This window comes from Nelumbo lutea, chromosome 2 (assembly GCF_056320005.1).
Source record: "Nelumbo lutea isolate HS-2025 chromosome 2, American lotus-T2T, whole genome shotgun sequence".
In the NCBI taxonomy this organism is placed as follows: domain Eukaryota; kingdom Viridiplantae; phylum Streptophyta; class Magnoliopsida; order Proteales; family Nelumbonaceae; genus Nelumbo; species Nelumbo lutea.
This window is the reverse complement of record NC_142685.1, coordinates 13,480,181-13,499,754: the sequence shown is the minus strand read 5'-3', so window position 1 is coordinate 13,499,754 and position 19,574 is coordinate 13,480,181. Positions and strand designations below refer to the sequence as shown.

Sequence of the window (19,574 nt, the reverse complement as noted above, 5' to 3'; positions counted from 1 at the left end):
AGGGAAATTTTCATCCAAGGTGCAAGGCGAGGCGTGCACCTTCTTGAAGCAAGGCACAAAATAAAAAAAATGCACAAATTGGATAAAAAATAAAAAATTCAAAATAAGTTAAAAATATTGTAAATGGTATTAATTAAAAAAGAAAGCTTTAATTAGGGGTGCAAATGGATCAGATCATGATCTGATTCTATTTTGTCGGATTCAGATAACCCTCAATTGAATTTTTAGATCGGATCACACCTAGCCAATCTGACCCAACCAATATATATGTATATATTTATAAACATATTTACTTATAAAAAGGCATGCATATATTAATAATTTTTTTATAAATATGTTTAAATTGCATTTTTTGTAATTTTTTATAAAAGTAATTGTATGAATATGATGAAAATAGTTAAAAAATACTTGTTGCTTTTTATTTTTCTTTGTCTAAAACTTTTATGTTTTTTTTTTTAATTTTTATTTTAATGATTTATTAACCTTTTCTTAATTCAAATTGAATTGGATCAGATCCGGATATCCAACATCCTTAATGAATTTGGATCGGATAGACCTCGGATATGTGCTATTGGATTGGATTTGGATATACCCTGATTCGAATATGATCCGATCCATTTGCATCTCTAGCTTTATATTTAAACTAAATGTTTTGAAAAGCCTATTATCCAAATTAAAATAGATAAACATAACATATAAAACATGCTCAAGCATGTCAAACTTTCAACTTCTTTATATCTTCCTCAATTGCATTACTTAAAATAACCAATATGATGTTAAACATTTTTATTCCTAATTCTACAAGCTACCTTTGTACCAAGACCCTTGAGGCCAACCTATGAGCCTAACAAAGTCCATGTTAGGGTCTTAAATTCTTAATCCCTACAAAAACTGATTTTATAATTTTAATTGTCTTTTATAATATCTTATTAGGATGAATGAATGAACAACATTGGCAAATAGGGGGACTTGTTTGTGCTTGCCTCAAGGGGCTTGGTCAGTGGTCGGGATTGTAGACTCCGGCCCAGCCACCACATGCTTAAAAAACATAAAAAGTGCAGAAAATAAAGAAGGCACATGCCTTTCAGTTTTTTTTTTTTTTTTTTATTACCTTTGATGACCTCTTAAGGAACTGGTTGGAAGTGGCAAATAGCTTTATAGGAAGAAATAAGTTCCTTACTGGTTGGAAGGGTTTATAAAGTTGAATTTTGATGGGAGCAGTCAGGGTCATCCTGGCTTATCAGGAGTAGGTGGGGTCTTGAGAAATGATGAGGAAGGCTCTGTCTTGTGAAGCATAGTGATGCAGATTCTGTTACTGGGGAAGTATAGGGATCTGCTCAAGAAAGTCAAGTAGTTGACATTGCATATGACAATTAGGATACAATGGGTGAACAGATTGGCTAATGCAATGGCAGATTTTTAGCCAAACAAGGGGCTGCCAGGGATACTCTTTTCTGGGTTGTGTTGTAATTTTCAGTTTTCAGCTTTATTTGTATAAGGGTGTGGCTGCATCTCGGGCTCCTGTTGGTATGCTTGTATCAGTCTTTATCTTTTGATAATAAAATCTAATTCAATTATCAAAAAAAAGGGCACATGCCTGGGCTGAGGGGCAAGTGCACCTGGCACACACCTTTATAAAGGGGCTGTGCCTGGGCCTAGGTGAGGTGTAGGCCCTGAAATGTGCTTCACCTGTGTGCCTAGGCACGTTTTAGGGGAATAAGTTCCAGTAATGTTTCATGTCTATACCTGTGGAAATGGAAACATGTCGTGGAAATATAGAACAACTTTTTACAGCTTGCTAATATGAAAGGATTAAACTCTCCTTAGATACCATAATCATAATTGACAAAAAATTATCAGTTAATTACAATCTTCCAAAAACTTCGAACTCAAGGTGAAAAGTTAGCTGGTCCAGCATCAATGAGCAAAGAGAACAACTAGCCTTCTTTTGTTATATTTTTCCTCTAAAAAAAGTTCTTCTATTTCTTTCCTTCAATATACCCCAAGCCCAACATACTGCAAAAAGGAATTGTGTTTTAAACTATCTTTACTTTTTACCATCATCATCAGTTTAATTGGCAAAGTGGGACCACACATTGTAAATAGCTGGAAAAAAAGAAAGCACACACACAGATCCAGTCACACTGCAATGGATAAATTAATGCAGCACTGGCCAAGGAACTTGGTAACATTTGCACATATTGCAGGAAATATAACAAATAGCAAGGGAACTGGATGATACCTTTCTTTGGCTCTATAAATCAGAAAGTGGTATGGTTGATTCATTAACAAAGAAAGGAGTAAACAAGGAACTCTTGTTTGAGGGGGATCATCATCACCTAGTGTTGAATGTAAATTGACATGTTTGGTGTTAGGTAGTTGCGGCTAGTCTAACAAAAGGGCCAACTTTCATTGTACATAGCATTCTTTTATAATTATAAGTAAGATGCAGCATATCCCCCTGAACTATCCTGCACACTAAACAAAAGCTTGTCAGGGGGAATTCTCCTGATTGTAAATAATTAGTTGTCATTATATTGGCTAATGACAGAAACCAACTATATGCTCCTGCCCTTGGTGCTATTGTGTTCCCCCAAATTCTTTTCGAGGGAATTTGTTCTCCTGATTCCTGAAAATTGAACAGTAGCAAGATTTTACCATGAATTTGCTATCTGCATGTTCCTTCCACTATCCTGTATCTGATTAAACAGGTTTTATCCTCCGTTTTTGTGTTCTTTCAATTAGATTGACACACTTCATCTCTCTATAGAGTAATTGTCTTTGAAGGTTTGGATACCGAACAAGACCTACAGCACCATTAAGAAGTGGTCTGTTGCATGTTGAAGGGGCTAAAAGAGCTGGGGGCAGTCCAGAAATGGAGAGGGGTTGAAGTAGTAAGAAATGACTTACGGGCCCATAGTTTAACAATGGATATGAGGGTGGGCCTTGGCCCAATGGTTGGGTTGCTCCATTGCAACCTGGGTGATAAAGGTTTATATCTTGGAAACAGCCTCTGTACATGCAGGGGCAAGGCTGTGTATATCTGTCCCTCAAAAGATTCTGCATTGGCGGGACCCTCGTGCACAGGCTGCTCTTTAGTTTAACAATGGACATGACACTGAATAGATTATAGAATGAAATGGCAGAACAGGATTCATGTAGCCAATCCCATATAGTTAGGATGATGCTTGGATGATGATGATGAATTTAGCTTCATACTAACCACAATTTTGGTGGCGGTGTTGTAATCAGTTTTATGATACTGTGATCAATCACATTCCCATGTCACTATTGACTAATGATACTTTGTAGACTTCACAAGGTAAATCCTACCTCCCCCCAAACCTCCAACCCAAAAGAAGAAAAAAACTTTGCAAGGAATGTGCTACTTTTATAAATTTGTAATTCTTTCTTTGTTTATACTTATATTTTGTTTAATTCACTATTTAGAAAATTTGTATTACTTACATGGAAAATGACCACACTTTGATCATGTATATTGCTCATGCATGGAATGTGCTACTTTTATAAATTTATTTACAAGGGGTGGTCTGACTGTTTCTCATCTTATTATTCTTTTGTTCCATGGTGTGCATTAGTTGTCCTGGGGAAAACACCAGCCCTTGGTATTCATCCTTGTTTTTGTGACTTTGTATGTTATTGTTGTCATTTGCCCTGTTTATGTACTTCAACTAGATGTGGGTGGGCCTTGGTGCAATGGTTTGGTTGCTCCATTGTGACCTGGGTGTCCAGGGTTCAAATCTTGGAAGCGGTCTCTGTGTATCTGCAGTAGTAAGGCTGTGTACATCTGTTCCTTCCCAGACCCCACATTGGTGGGAGCCTTGTGCACTGGGCTTCTCTTTTTTTGTGTACTTAAAATAGATGGGAGTCTTCTTTTTTGCTTCTGAATGCATGTCTGATGGTTCTACATTTATTGTAGTTTTACACCTGAACTATCACTTGATAGGGAAAGCAGTTGGTTGTTGTTGTTGTTATTATTATTATTATTATTATTATTATTTTGTAGGTCAGCCAATGGGCGAATTTGCATGAGACAACTTTCCGTTTGGTTGAAGATACACGCTATGTCATGAACCATAATGAAGTTCCCAAGTATATAACTCGTGAGAAGCCAGATGTTTTAACAACTTGGATGAAACTTTTGGCTTTTGTGCAAGGGATGAATCCTCAGAAGAGAGTGACAGGCCTTCATATAGAAGAAGAAAATGAGAATGTCAATCTGCCTTTTGTGTTGGGACACTCAATTGCAAATATACATTCACTGTTTGTTGCAGGGGCATTTTCTGATGATGCCAGGGAAATGGATAGACCTCTCTCTTACATGAATAAAGAAGATTTGGATGACAATGATGGTGTACAGCATCCAAAAGTAGGACTGTCACAAGAAAGTTCTGTGTGTAGTACAACGGGAAGAAATAGTACAATGGATCAGATGTTAAAATGGGGCAAAGTAAAAGTTGATACTGGTAGCCTTATTTCAGTTCCACCTCCTGTATCTTGGTTAACATTCGAGTGTCTGAAGGCTATTGAAAATTGGTTGAGACATGGTGTTAGATCAGGGAGTTATCTTAGTTCTTTGTCTCCAGACACTGAAACTTGTACTGGTAGCAGTCTCTTATCCTTGAGGAAAACATTTTCTAGGATTAGAAAGGGCAAAAATATCTTCTACCGGACACCTACATACAGAGACAGATTTACTACTTCAAGTGAAATCTATGCTAGGCATAACTCTTCTCCTTTTTATAGTGGTTTTCCTAGAAGTGTTGATCGGGAGAATGAACAAGCTGGAGTCCAAGGACATGACATGATGGACACTAGTGAAAGGGATCCTGAAAATTCCAGTTCAGGGAGGGACATTGATGAAGATATTTTGGAGGCAGACCATACCATGGAATTGGAATCTTTACATGTGTTGAGTTTGTCAGATTGGCCTGATATAGTTTATGATGTTAGTTCACAGGATGTAACTGCTCACATCCCTCTTCATCGATTGCTTTCTTTGCTGATACAAAAGGCATTGAGAAAATGCTATGGTGAATCCAGAGATCAGGACAATGCCAATGCTAGTAATATTTTTCAATTGCCTAGACCTGATCATGATTTCTTTGGACATTTTCTTGGAGGCTGCCACCCATATGGATTTTCGGCCGTTATAATGGAGCATCCTCTACGGATAAGAGTATTTTGTGCTCAGGTGTGTGCTGGAATGTGGCGGAAGAATGGGGATGCTGCAATGCTCAGCTTTGATTGGTATAATTCGGTTCGGTGGTATGTCAAATGCTGTTTTCTTTTGAAACAGAGTATGAATTGGTTGGTTAGTGTTTCTTGTATGGTGTTGATCTTCTGATGTTGACTTCCTTAGTTCTGTTTTACAGGTCTGAGCAGGGTTTAGAACTTGATCTATTTCTATTGCAATGTTGTGCTGCATTAGCTCCACCAGACCCATATGTTAAAAGAATTCTGGAGCGCTTTGGTTTATCAAGCTATCTTTCTCTAAATTTGGAACGGTCTAATGAGTATGTGCCATGACCAACTTCTTCCATATATGTTAAATGCATATGTTACAATTATGTGTGGTTGATACATGCATTTTTGGAAAATTTAATGACAGATTTGGGAACAATATGTACACAACATCACTAATATATGCTACTATTAAAAGTGGAAATTAGGTCTAGATTCTAGATTTTTTCTTGACTAAAATACCCTTATTGTTGAATTTGGTCCCTCTTTTTTATAAGGGCAAAGACATAATTTGAACTACTTATATTAAATTCAATCCATTCCCTCTTATTAAGTCCTATATTTAAGGTATTAACTCCCTTCCCCCCATTAAATCATATTATTTATTGTATATTAAATAAATGAGCTTAGTGAACTTTTTTTACTAGAATACCTCTGCTTTTGAAGTTGGTCCTCCAACTGTGAGGGCAGAAAATGTAATTTAAGCTGTTACTTCTCACTTCATTCAATTCCCTCTCATTAAGTTGTTGACTAACTTAACTCCCATTTTCCCTCTTTAGAATCTTAGAATCTTTATTTGAAGTATTTTTGCTTCTCACCAATAAATTCTACTAATTAAATCTATATCTAATAATTTTAACAATACAAAAACTATGTTCAAATCCAGCAATACATAGTTCAACTATTTGGGTTAAATGGGTCAACCAACGGTCTCATAATCAAATAATAAATGTTTAAAAATAAATAAAATATAAAAATTACAAAAAATGTAGGCACATCTCTAAAATTATATCTTACCATGTTAAACGAATAAATAAGAAGTATTTTTGTTATTGATGAAACTGAAATGCAAAATTTAATACTGACCTAGAATTGAAACTAGACCTGGCAATTGGGTTGGGTGGGTCGGGTTCGGGTTGGGTCAACGTACTTCGGGTTGAGTTTTGGATTGGGTTATCAAATGGTAGACCCTAACCCTAAATGTTCGGGTTAGGGTTGACCCATGGGTCAATTCGGGTCATCCCAAAAAATAAAGAAAAATTACATGAAAAATGTCAAAATTAAAAGAATTAACCTTAAAATTCCAAATATAAAATAAAAAACTTGAACATTTAACAAGTTAAAGAGTAAACAATAAAAAGTAAAGACTAAATAGAAAAAATTAAAGAGTGGAAACTTCTAACAATGCATAAATAATCCCAATTAGACTTGATAATCGGGTCAACGGGTTGACCCATGACCCAACCCAATCCAACCCAATTTTTTTCAGGTTGGGTCAGGTTGGGTCATTTTCACATTCGGGTAGCTAAATATAAGACCCTAACCCTATTTTTTCGGGTTGGGTTGGGTCGGGTTTGCGAATTGGGTCAACTTTTTGCTAGGTCTAAATGAAACCATTTTCCTATTTGTTAGTGGTGTTAGTGAAGGGGTATTTTGGTCTTTGTACTTGTTGAGAATGTTGATGTGTATTGTTATGTTAGTTCGAGTGCCTCTTACTTAAAGAAGGGCACTTAAGTCTTTTCCCAATAAGTTAATAATATAATAACAGGTCTGGCCGAATCTAGGGATGACTTTTTTCTCTAATTCGAACCAGCCTTTCTCTCTTTCCTCTCTTTTCTTTCTTCTTCTTTCCTCTCCTACTTCTTGCTGTTTATTTTACTTTACAGTCAACAAACAAGATAGAATCCTAGGGTAGGTCAAACTTCAACATGGTATTAGAGCGAGGTTCAACAAATCAGACTAGCTAGAATTCTGTCTTCTGCGCATTCGAATTAGGGTTTCTCTTTGGTTTCTCAGTTGTGAGTTGGAGACTGGGAAAAGGGCCGAAAAGGAGTGATCGCCCTCTTTCCTAGGAGGTTCCTATGCCTCCGATTGTGTCGTTGGCGATTGGTTGCTGTGGTTTTTAAGCCCTAGTTAGGGCTGGTACGTGTGGTGCATTGGTGTCTCAGCCCTTCGTGTGGTTGGCCTTCAGGCGATGAGGTAAAGTTTTTTTTTTTTATGCATATTTTCTGTTATGGAATACATGAGAGGTGTAGTACAGTTTGCATGATGGGTTTTCAGATTGCAGAATGCTAAGGTTTATGCTAGGGTTTATTCGAGTTTGTGTGTGATTTGAAGGGCAATAGTGTCTACTTAATGGTGAAACTTCTTGTAGTTGTGGATTAGGGTTGGTGGTGTTACAAGTGTGATTTTCAGCATTTGATATCGCTGAAATCAGTGTGCAGATTTCGGTGAGTAGGGTTTGTGGTGTTGCAGTTCTCAGCATTTATTACTGTTGAAATCAGTGTGCAGATTTCGGTGAAGTGTCTGTGTGTAGTACTCAGAATTCAGTGATAAGGGAGTTCGGCAATGGCAGATAACAGTGATAGTAAACCTAGTGTCATGATATCTACTGACTACCTGAATGTCCAAATGACCTCCATTAAATTGAATGGAGAGAATTATGTCCCTTGGGCCAAGTCTGTAGAGGTTTTTCTGAAGGCGAAGAAGTGAAGCATATAAGAGAGGAGAAACCCCCTGCTAATTCTCAGGAGTATGAAGACTGGGAACAGGAAGATGCACAGATCATTACATGGTTGTGGAACAGTATGGAACCCAAAATCAGTGTGAACTTCATGTTTCTTGACACAGTCAAAGAGGTGTGGGATCATGCTAAGAAACTATATTCAGGTCAGGATAATACCACTAGGGTATATCAACTGTATCAGGAATACTTCAGTCTACAACAGGGAAATCAGAGCCTTGAGGAGTACTATACCAGTGTGAGGAATATCTGTAATGAGTTAAATGTCTATCATCCTCTCACTTCTGATGTCAAAGTTCAACAGCAACAGCGAGAGCAGCTTGATGTGACACGATTTCTGGTGGGGCTGAAATCTAAGTATGAACCAGTATGAGCCCAGATACTAGGGGGATCTGCTCTTCCATCTTTAGAGGAGGTGTTTGCTCGTCTTTAGAGGGCTTCCATTGGATCTATGGATTCTAATGTCTTCGATAAATCAGCATTTGTAGTGTCGAGAGGTCGAGGTGGCAGAGGTGGGGCTCGAGGAACCCAGCCTGGCAGGAGTGGTAGTGGTGGATCTACACATATCCGCGGTGGTGGTCATACTGGAGGCAGAGATTCAGGGGGAGCTCATGGTAGAGGACGTGGATCGGGTCCACGGAAGTGTACTCATTGTGGTTTGGATGGACATACAATTAACTATTGCTATGACTTACATGGTCCTCCCTCGACGTGGGCCAACCATGCCATGACTAGTGACACTAGTTTCAGCTCTAGACAGGAGAACCAGTCAGCTGACCCGATGCCTTCTACTCTCTCAGATGGTCCAGGCAAGGAGATGGTGAGTGTTCCTTGGGATGAGTATGAGAGGTTTGTTCAATCCAAGTCGCAGCAGAACACAACTTCCTTTGCACACTCAGGTACGGCTCGTTTGGCATCCACACCCAACGTTTGGATTATTGATTCTAGAGCCTCCGATCACATGACGGGAGCTCCAGGTGTGTTTTCATCTCTCACTCATTGCTCAACATCACAATCTGTTACCCTTGCTAATAGCTCCACATCATCTATCTGTGGTGTTGGTAATGTTGACCTAGATCCTGTATCCCTATCCTCTGTTTTATATGTATCTAAGCTTCCATTTAATCTTATGTCTGTTAGTAAGCTAACCAAGTCCCTTAAGTGCTCCATCACATTTTACCCTTCTATGTGTGTTTTTCAGGATCTCAAGACGAGGGTGAAGATTGGTGGAGGGCATGAAGCCGGTGGACTGTATTATCTTGATGGTGGTGGACGAACGTCAACGGTCCTTCAGTCATCCATTTCTCCTCTTTAGTGGCATTGTAGATTTGGTCATTCTTCGTTGGAAGTGTTGCAGTCCTTAGTCCCTTCATTGAGTCAACTTTCTGTTTTAGATTGTGAGTCATGTCAATTTGGGAAACACCATCATGTTTCCTTTCGTTCTAGGGTCGATAACCGTGTGTCGAGTCTTTTTTCTTTAATTCATTCAGATGTTTGGGGTCCTTATAAAGTGATGTCATATAATGAATACCGATATTTTGTTATTTTTGTTGATGACTGTTCAAGAATGATGTGGCTCTATTTAATGAAAGAAAGAAGTGAATTATTTGCCATTTTCCAAAAATTTTATGTTGAGATCCGCAATCAATTTGGCGTTCACATCAAAATTTTCCGTTTTGATAATGGTCGCGAATACTTGTCTTCATATTTTCAAGAATGCTTGGACCAACATGGCATTATACACCAAACTTCATGTACCTACACTCCGCAACAAAATGGGGTTGCTGAGAGAAAGAACCGCCATTTTGTAGAAACGGCATGCTCCCTTATGCACCACATGAATGTTCCCAAAACCTTTTGGAGCGATGCAATGCTCACATCTTGTTTCTTAATTAATTGGATGCCTACGTCTATCCTTGATGGTCGTTCTCCTTTTAGTGTCTTATTCCCCAACATGTCTCTGTTTCCGCTTTCTCCTCGGCTATTTTTGAACTCAGAAAGGGTACAAGTGTTATCATCCCAGTTCTCGTCGTTCCTTGGTATGTGCTGATGTTACATTCTTCGAGTCTACTCCGTTCTTCGTGGGGTCTGGTACTGCTGCTTCCTCCACATAACCACCTCCTCTTCCTCTTCCTGTGGCTGATCCACCTCCTCTGGTTCCAGTCATGCCTACGTCCTTGCATCCGGTGCCATCGTCGGTTGATCGTCCACCCATCCGTCACGTGTATACACATCGCCCGCGTGTACTGGCTGCAGCTCCTCCAGCTTCATCACCGTCGACAGATCCAGCTCTAGCTCCGACACCAGCCGCCGACCTAGATCTTCCTATTGCCTTTCGGAAAGGTAAACGTACTTGCACCCTTCACCCTATTTCCAATTTTGTTTCACTTACCCACCTCTCCGCCTCCCATCGCCAATTCATATCTTTGTTATCCTCCGTGGTTGTTCCTAAGGATGTCCAGGAAGCCCTTACCTCTCCAGAGTGTGCCGTGCTATGGAAGAAGAGCTCTCAGCTCTGCATCATAATCACACTTGGGATCTCACCGCTCTTCCTCCTGGGAAGCAGGCTGTCGGTTGTAAGTGGGTGTATAGTGTTAAGTACTTGCCCGATGGTAGTGTTGAGCGCCTGAAGGCGCGGCTGGTTGCCAAAGGGTACTCCCAAACCTATGGCATTGACTACACAGAGACATTCTCCCCGGTTGCTAAGATAGGGTCAGTTCGTGTCATCATCTCCCTTGCAGCTATGTATGATTGGCCTCTCCATCAGCTAGATATCAAAAATGCCTTTCTGCATGGTGATTTGCTCGAGGAGGTCTACATGGAGCAACCACCAGGGTTTGTTGCTCAGGGGGAGGATGGTAAGGTATGCAGACTTGAGAAGGCTATTTATGGACTTAAACAGTCCCCTCGAGCATGGTTTGGTAGGTGGTCAAGAAGTTTGGTATGAAATAGTGCCAAGTTGATCACTCAGTCTTCAGCTTTGACTCTTCGGTAGGCAAAATAATATTGGTGGTGTATGTGGATGATATCGTTGTGACTGGGAATGATAAAATGGGCATTAACAGATTGAAGGCATTCTTAAGGAACACTTTCAGACAAAGGACCTTGGCAAGTTGAAATACTTTTTGGGCATAGAGGTAGCAAGATCTAAGCATGGAATTTTGTGTCATAGGAAATATGTACTTGATTTACCGGAAGAAACAGGGTTGTTGGGTACTAAACCGGCTGAGACACCTATGGAAACAAATACAAGGCTGAGTAGTGATATAGGTGAAGTATTTGAAGACCCTGGCAGATACCGACGACTTGTAGGCAAACTAAACTATCTAACCATTACTCGACCAGATATTTCATTTGCGGTTAGTGTGGTGAGTCAGTTCATGCAGAAACCTTTGGTCCCACATTGGAATGCAGTGCTAAGGATTGTGAGGTATTTGAAAGGAGCTCCTGGTCGTGGTTTGCTGTACAGGAGTGGTGGAAAACTGGTGGTAGAAGGATACACCGATGCTGATTGGGCAGGTTCTATGTCTGATAGACAATCTACCACAGACTATTGCACCTTTCTGGGGGGTAACTTGGTAACGTGGAAAAGTAAGAAGCAAACAGTTGTGGCAAGAAGCAGTGCAGAAGCAGAATATAGGGCCATGGCACATACTGCTTGTGAATTAGTGTGGCTGAGGAACCTCTACAGGAGATAGGATATGACATCAGTACTCCAATGAAGCTCTATTGTGACAATCAGGCAGCGGTTCATATTTCTTCCAATCCGGTGTTTCATGAAAGAACCAAGCGCATCGAAGTTGACTGTCATTTTGTGAGAGAGAAGGTGCTGAATGGGGTGATAGAAACTGCATATGTTAGTACGGGAAACCAGTGGGCAGACTTGTTTACAAAAGGTTTGACTCGGGGGAGAGTGGACTACATATGTAACAAGCTGGGATTATATGATATATACTCACCAGCTTGAGGGGGAGTGTTAGTGGTGTTAGTGAAGGGGTATTTCGGTCTTTGTACTTGTTGAGAATGTTGATGTGTACTGTTATGTTAGTTCGAATGCCTCTTACTTAAAAGAAGGGCACTTAAGTCTTTTTCCAATAAGTTAATAATATAATAACAGGTCTGGCCAAATCTAGGGATGACTTTTTTCTCTAATTCAAACCAGCCTTTCTCTCTTTCCTCTCTTTTCTCTCTTCTTCTTTCCTCTCCTACTTCTTGCTGTTTATTTTACTTTACAGTCAACAAACAAGACAGAACCCTAGGGCAGGTCAAACTTCAACACTATTCAAGTGGTGGGTCAATGGTTCATCCTTTTAGGCCAAATCGGTCAACCACATTGTTATAATTAAATAACAAAAATTATTAAAAAAAATACAAAAATTTGAGAAAACATTTGGGCATATATCTAATATTTTATATTTCAACATATTAAACAAAATAAGTATATAAATAAGAGTTATCTTTATTAATAATGGAAATAGAGTAAAGCTTTAAACTAACTAAAAAAGAATACTATTTTTCCATCTATTTGGTGGCTAGAGACCCATACATGAGCAAATTGGGTAGGCTTAGTCTGAGCCTAGAACAACCAAACTTGCAATTTTAGATGAATTGGCTTGATTTTCAGTCTTCAGGTTGGGCCTAGGTCTGAGCCCAAAAGATTGGGCTCTTCTATTTTTTGAGTTGTGCCAAGCCTAGCATTAAGTAACTCAAGCTTGGCCTGACTATATACTTACATATGTATGTTTGTATGTATGCGCACATTTATGTCAAATCTTAGCATGGGGATGATTGACCAGTCCAAGCCCAAGCCCAACCTGAGTGCATCAAATCTAAGTGCGGGCTGAGCCCAAGTTGGATAGATCAAACTTGACCTTGGGCTTGAGCCTAAGGTCCAATGCATAGGGTTGGGCCTAGGTTGAGCACTAACTCGGCCCAACTTGCACAATTTGCACTCTTATGGTCCAATCATTTGATTAAATTGGGTCAACCAATGATGTATCTCAAAAAAACTTGGTGTATCTCAAATACTATAAATTTGTCATATTAAACTAAGATAAGTATGATAAACAAGAATTGTTTTTACAATAACTATAGAATTGGAATAGAAAATTTAAAATTTCCCCAAAACGAGATTGTTTTCTCTTTCAAGTCAAATAGGTCAACACATGATGCAATAATTATATGATAAGATATAGATAGAAATAAAAAATTGTAGAAAATACAAAATTTTTGCACATCTCTAATATATATGTTTATCATAATTATGAAACAAAAATAAATATGACAAATAACTGAATAAGAAGTATATTTATTAACAATGAAATAAAATACAAAATTTAAACCAACCAACACACCAAGCTTTAATTACTTAATGGGTTTTGATAAGGATACTGAAATTTGCACATGCAACGTATGTGCACATTTGCTAGTTTAACCAAAATGTATAGATAGATGTATCTGTCTCTGTAATTTTTAATAGCTTATTGGGGAATGATATGTACACTAAGTATCAGAAATTTGATCATGTTCCTGTATTGTTATACTTACCTGGGCTGCACTAACCCTGAATTAATGTCATGTTACAAATTCTTTTGAGGACCATGAATTTGCTTAAAATAATAAAATGTTTATATGAGTTGCACTAACCAGCCTATAATTCTCAATTTTTTCATGGCACTGCATTAATATTCTTTTTCCTGCAAATTCTCTTTCACAAGAGATTGGAAAATATACAGATCTGTAATCCTAAAATCTCTCTCTCTCTCTATTATTTTCTTTTTTTTTGGTTGCCATGAAAATATAATTTCTTGGGGGTTCATGGTTATGCTTAAGAACTGTTGGGAAGCAAGGGCTTAGCTAGTGGTGTTCAATAACTGCTGAAATAGGAGCTGAAAGCAGAATGCTAGAAAGATAGGGCTGCAAACAGTATCCAATTGTATGAATTTGAATTTGATCTCATTAAGGGTGATCCAAATTGGATCCATTTAATATGGATTGACCCCTATTTGATCTGATATAATCCTATTTGATTTAAATGTACATGGTCATTATATACCTAAAATTTATATTGTGTCTATTAGTAAAATTTATTTGAATGTTGTGATTTTACTACATTTTTCTTTGCCAAGTTTAATGCAAATAATTTTCAATTAATTTTATTCATAAAAATAATATCAAAGTAATATTTAGTTCATTTTATTAATGCTTTGTAATATTTTGATCATTTTTAATTTAATTTATTTATACTATTGAATATCCAATTACAATCTGAATTCAATTCGAATCCTACATAAATCTGATGGATAAGATCCAATTCAAACTTGAATATTGTTGAAAGAGTATTATCTTGGGCATACTTGGGCAATGATGTAAAAGGTGTGCCTCAGGTGCGCATAGGCGAGGTGCATTTTAGGGTATGCACCTCACCCAAGTCCTAGGCGCACGCCTGGTGTGTCTGGGCATGTGTCTATGCGTCTTGCACCTCAGCCCAGGCATGCACCTTTTTAAAATTCTGCGCTTTTTGCTTTTTTTGAGCCTAACGGCTGGACCGGGGGCTCCACCCCTGGACCCCGACCACACCCCTCGAAGCAAGCCCAAACAATTCTCCGAGAACCCCCTATTTGCTAATGTTGTTCATTCATTCATTCCCATAAAATATCTTCTTAAAGGGCAATTAAAGTTATAAAATCATTATTTTTTATGTGAGAAATAAGAATTTAAGACCCTAACGTGGACTTGTTCTGGCTTGCTTTGATGGGCGTGGTACAAAGGTGGCTCATAGAATAAAAAATGCAATATGTTTTACATCACATTAGTTACGGGAATTTTTTTTTTACACTCCTGCTTAAAAAAATCTAAAGGAAAAAAAGATTTATGAAAAAGGAAAAAAATGCATTAGTAGAGGAATAAAACCTCTATTCTTGAATCAGAGGCAAAGTCATACCTAGGGCTGTATTGTACTCAGATCAAATTCAGCAACATGTAAATCTGGTCTGACTTTTGAAAACTGAAACATGAGTCCAATCTGAAATCCGATTGGATTTTGGGATCTCTGATTGGATTCATATCCTACTGGACTCGGATTAGATTTGGATTTAATTTGCATATGCTTTTATATTTGTTAAAATAAAGTTAAAGTATTGATTCTAAACTGGGAATACCTTCTCCTCAAGGGGTAAATTGGGACCTAGGTTTCAAAAGAGGTCTAAGGGAAAATGAATATGCTTCTCTTATTCACTTATTTGGTCTTTTGGAGGCAGTGTTCATGGATTAAAACATTGAGGGCACTAGGATTTGGTCAGCCTCTCTTGGTGATCTTTTACTTGCTCCTCTTTTTTCAGAAACCTCGCCTGCTTATTTTTTTAGGATTTGACTTTCCGGTGAAAGAAATTTGGAGTAACCCTATTCCACATAAGGTTCAAGCTTTCTGTTGGAAAATTTTCCTTGGAAAGATTAATACTTGTCATATGCTGCAGGGAAGGCTTAATTTTTGCCTTTATCCTCATATGTGCTTTTTGTGCAAAGCTAGTGGCAAAATTCTCTTCTATCTATTAATCTCTTGTTCTTTTGTGTATTGCATTTGGTTGCAGGTGGAATCTTCCTCAAGATGTGTTTGGTATTTTCAATTCTAACTTCTTGAGGCAACTAAAGAAAAGTGGGAGGATTTTGTGGAGAGTTGTAAAGGTAGAAATAGTTTGGGAAGAGAGAAATGGAAGAATTTTCAATCGGAAGATTAATCATTAGAGGAGGTAATAGACAGCATAAAGATAAAGGTTGCATATTGCGTAAAAGTCTTGAAGTTTTCAGAATTTCTTTGTAAATGAGATAATAAGAGCTTGGGACAAGGTTTAGAGTAAACGACAGGATAAGAATGGATTGGGAACCTCTAGAAGGCAACCGAATAAAACTGAACTTTGATGGAAGCTCTTTTGGAAATCCGAGTGTGGCAGCAATAGGTGTTTTCAGGGACTCTGAAAGCAGGATATTAGCATTGTATTTAGGGTCTATTCGAATGGGAAATTCTTTGAAAGCTGAACTGATGGCTTTGCTGTAGGGTCTAAGATTAGCAAAACATTCGGGCTGTAGACAGGTCGAGGTGGAAGGGAACTCAAAACTAATTATCTCTTGGGCAAGCTGCGACTAGACCTGTTCATGGGCCGGGCTTGGTCTTGGATTTTGCCAAAATTTGAATGGGCCCAGCCAATGATCAAGCCTGAAATAGTGTAAACTTGAGCCCGAAGCCTGTCCTGTGAACAGGTCTGGTTGCAACAGACATCCCCTGGACTCTCAGACATGCTTTTAGGGAAGTGGAAAGTATTGCAAAGGACTTCAAGCAGGTGAGAAGGACAGCAAATGGGATGGCTGATTCCCTTGCTAAGCAAGGGGCTTTGAGTTAGCAACTGTTTTGGGCTTTCTATGAGCTGGATAGACAGTCCTGTTAATTGAATGTTTTAACTCCATCTTTCATCAATTTTAATAAAATACCTTTTTCTGTTGATAACAAACTTATATAATAAATTAATTAAAATATGAAATATTGAATATATATATATATTTATATAAACTATAATATGTAAGGTTATATTTTTTTTTATTTTTATAATTATATAAATTTTATATATTAAATCAATATATTATTATAAAATAATTGAACTTGTGTTTTCATCAGATTGGTTGGGTTAAATCTGTATCTAGTGCAGATTGTAAAACCCTTTTCTAATCCAATTATGTAAATGATCATCTGAATCCAAGATATTTGGATTGGGAATTGGACATACAGAGTCCTTTGACAACTCTAGTCGCACCAAAGGAGCAAAATTTGTTGAACATCAAACCCAGTAGAGAAACAAAGTTGAATCTTCATGTAATTCTCAATATTCAACTTTGATGTTTAGAGAGGGTGGTCGAATATATTGAGATCACATGTGGCAGTTCTTTCTTAATCAACAAGAAAACAAGCCTAGAAACTAACTATTACTTTTGATGTACTTTGTAATTCCTAAATGACACCTATAGCCCTCTTAAAATAGACATTTTGACCCATACAAGTTTCACATAAGGGCAAACCCTCAAAAATATTTATCAAAAAACAACAAAACTCCCTTAGAGCCCAATTGGAGTGGGTGACTCCCTTAGAGCTGAGATCTTTGCAGTTATGGAAGGAGTCCGGAAAGCAAAGGAATTGAACATCAAGAAACTCTTAATTGAAGGGGATTCAGAGGTGGTGATAGGGTGGCTGATTAAAGAACACAATGGTTTATGGAAGTACAATAATGAGAGGAGGAAATTCAAGTGGCTGGTGCGAGAGATGGAAGTTAAGACATATTGGGTTAAAAGATCGGAAAATTCCCTAGCTGATGGTTTAGCTAAACAAGGGGCAGAAAGGGATTCATTGTTTTGGGCTAAGCTGTAACTTTAGTGTTTTTTTTTTCTTTTTCTCCTTTTCTTGAGGTTCTCTGTTGCTCTTGGAAGATAAGTGTGTTTTTCTTCCTCTTGTAAATCTTCTATTGATGATTTAATGAAAGTGTTATTGATAAAAAAAATAAAAAAATAAAAAAATAACAAAACTCTAAAAACTTGTTCAAAATACTTGAATGTAGCATTAATGTCAAACCATAAAGCCTATGACCACACAATCATCATCAGGTTGAACTGTTGAAGCAAAAACAATGGCTAATTGAAGATAAATAACAATAATAGGAAGAAAAATCTATTATAAAAAAATATGATTAAGCAAAGAAAAACCCCAAATTAGTCAAAGCAAAGTTATAATTTTTTTTCATAAGTAAAGCAAAGAATATATAATATTGTATAGTTATCAAGGTAAAGCTAGGCAATAGGGGAGTGCCTATCTGCTTAGTGCCTGCCTTAGCATCATCTAGGTGATGAATTTTTTTAACCTGACTCCTAGGCTAATTCCCTAGTTTTCATAGTAATATGAAATTATCTTTTATTAATAGTTAGCATTAATCTTTATCAAATTAGTACATTGTCTATTTTTCTTGGTTTCCTGTGGAAATTATGTGATTGCAACCATCCTTTTGTAGGAAAAATGTTTACATTGCCTTTTTTTTTTTCTGTTTTCTAGGTATGAACCACTTTTGGTGCAGGCAATGTTCACTCTTATCATACAGATAGTTAAGGAACGACGCTTTTGTGGGATGTCTGCTGCTGAAAGTTTGAGAAGAGAGTTGATTTATAACCTATCTATCGGAGATGCTACTCATAGTCAGATAGTGAAATCTCTCCCTCGTGACCTCTCTAAGAATGATCAACTTCAGAATATTTTGGATTCGACTGCAGTGTACTTCAAGCCATCTGGCATGAAGCAGGTTTGTTTCATTTAGTCAAATGTCTAGAAAATTCCAACCAATATTGAATTCAGTGAGATAACATGGTATTTCTTTACCTTCAGGGAAAATATTCACTACGAAAGACGTATTGGAAGGAGCTGGACTTATATCATCCTCGATGGAACTTAAGAGACCTCCAATTCGCAGAAGAAAGATATTTGCGCTTCTGTAAGGCTTCTGCTTTGACTGTTCAGGTACCTCGGTGGACAAAGATTTATCCTCCTCTCAGTGGAGTTTCTAGAATAGCTACTTCAAAAACAGTCCTTCAAATTGTCCGTGCAGTTCTATACTATGCAGTTTTCACAGATAAAATATCTGCATCACGTGCTCCTGATGGGGTTCTTCTTACAGCACTGCACTTACTTTCACTAGCATTAGACATCTGCTATTTGCAGAAACAATCCGGTGATCAACCACTTATGAGTGTTTCATCTCACATGGAGGATCCACTTCCTCTTCTAGCTTTTGCTACTGAAGTGATTGATTTGGGAACAACTAAGGGAAGTGAATCATGGAGTCATCAAACTATGCTGTCATTACTTGTTTCAGTCATGAGGATGCATCAGAAAGAAAGTCTACACAACTTCATGGAAGCAGGTCATTGTAATCTTTCTTCGTTTGTTGATGGTCTATTGAAAAAGTTTGCTGAGCTTGATGCTGGTTGCATGACTGAATTACAAAGGCTTGCACCTGAAGTGGTCTGTCAATTGTCCCAGCCAATTCCAGATAGTAGAAATAATATTGGTTCAGCTTCTGAGGCTGAGGAGCGTAAAGCAAAGGCTCGAGAGCGGCAGGCTGCCATATTGGTGAGATTTGTCTTGTTGATATTTTATTTAGATTAGCTAGGTGGCGTCAAGTGGTTCTTTTTATCAAAATTTGGTCATATTATTTTAGGTTATATTATTTTCAGAGAATGAATCCCACAAATTCTTCTTCTAAAAGAAATATTTACATTTTTGCTAATCTAGTTTCTGGCAAGTTGTTTGTATAAATGTGCTCACAATGTAATAGTTGGTAGGCATAGCATGCATTATTTACTTTCCTATTTTTAATATCAATCCAGATGCAATTGGGAGATAATTGGAATTTGTATATGCTGACTATGCTTATCAGACTGTCCTGTTTGTAGATTGTGAATTCTTAACGCGTTTGTCAACAACTTTGTGATGTACAGTATGCATATTTCCTTTTTAAGAGTTTCATCTCATGTTACC

At 37.7% G+C, this 19,574-nt stretch overlaps 1 protein-coding gene across 10 annotated transcripts in view; it reads left to right on the top strand.

The window, feature by feature from the left end:
* Positions 1-19,574, top strand: part of PRT6 (proteolysis 6) — a 79,096-nt gene that overhangs the window by 37,663 nt on the left and 21,859 nt on the right. For all 10 annotated transcript variants that reach the window (XM_088970823.1, XM_088970828.1, XM_088970824.1 and 7 more), the window contains exons 3-6: positions 4,028-5,289; positions 5,397-5,537; positions 18,096-18,339; positions 18,423-19,166. In XM_088970823.1, coding sequence (XP_088826949.1) covers positions 4,028-5,289; positions 5,397-5,537; positions 18,096-18,339; positions 18,423-19,166 — 2,391 coding nt within the window. The remainder of the gene's footprint in view (positions 1-4,027; positions 5,290-5,396; positions 5,538-18,095; positions 18,340-18,422; positions 19,167-19,574) is intronic.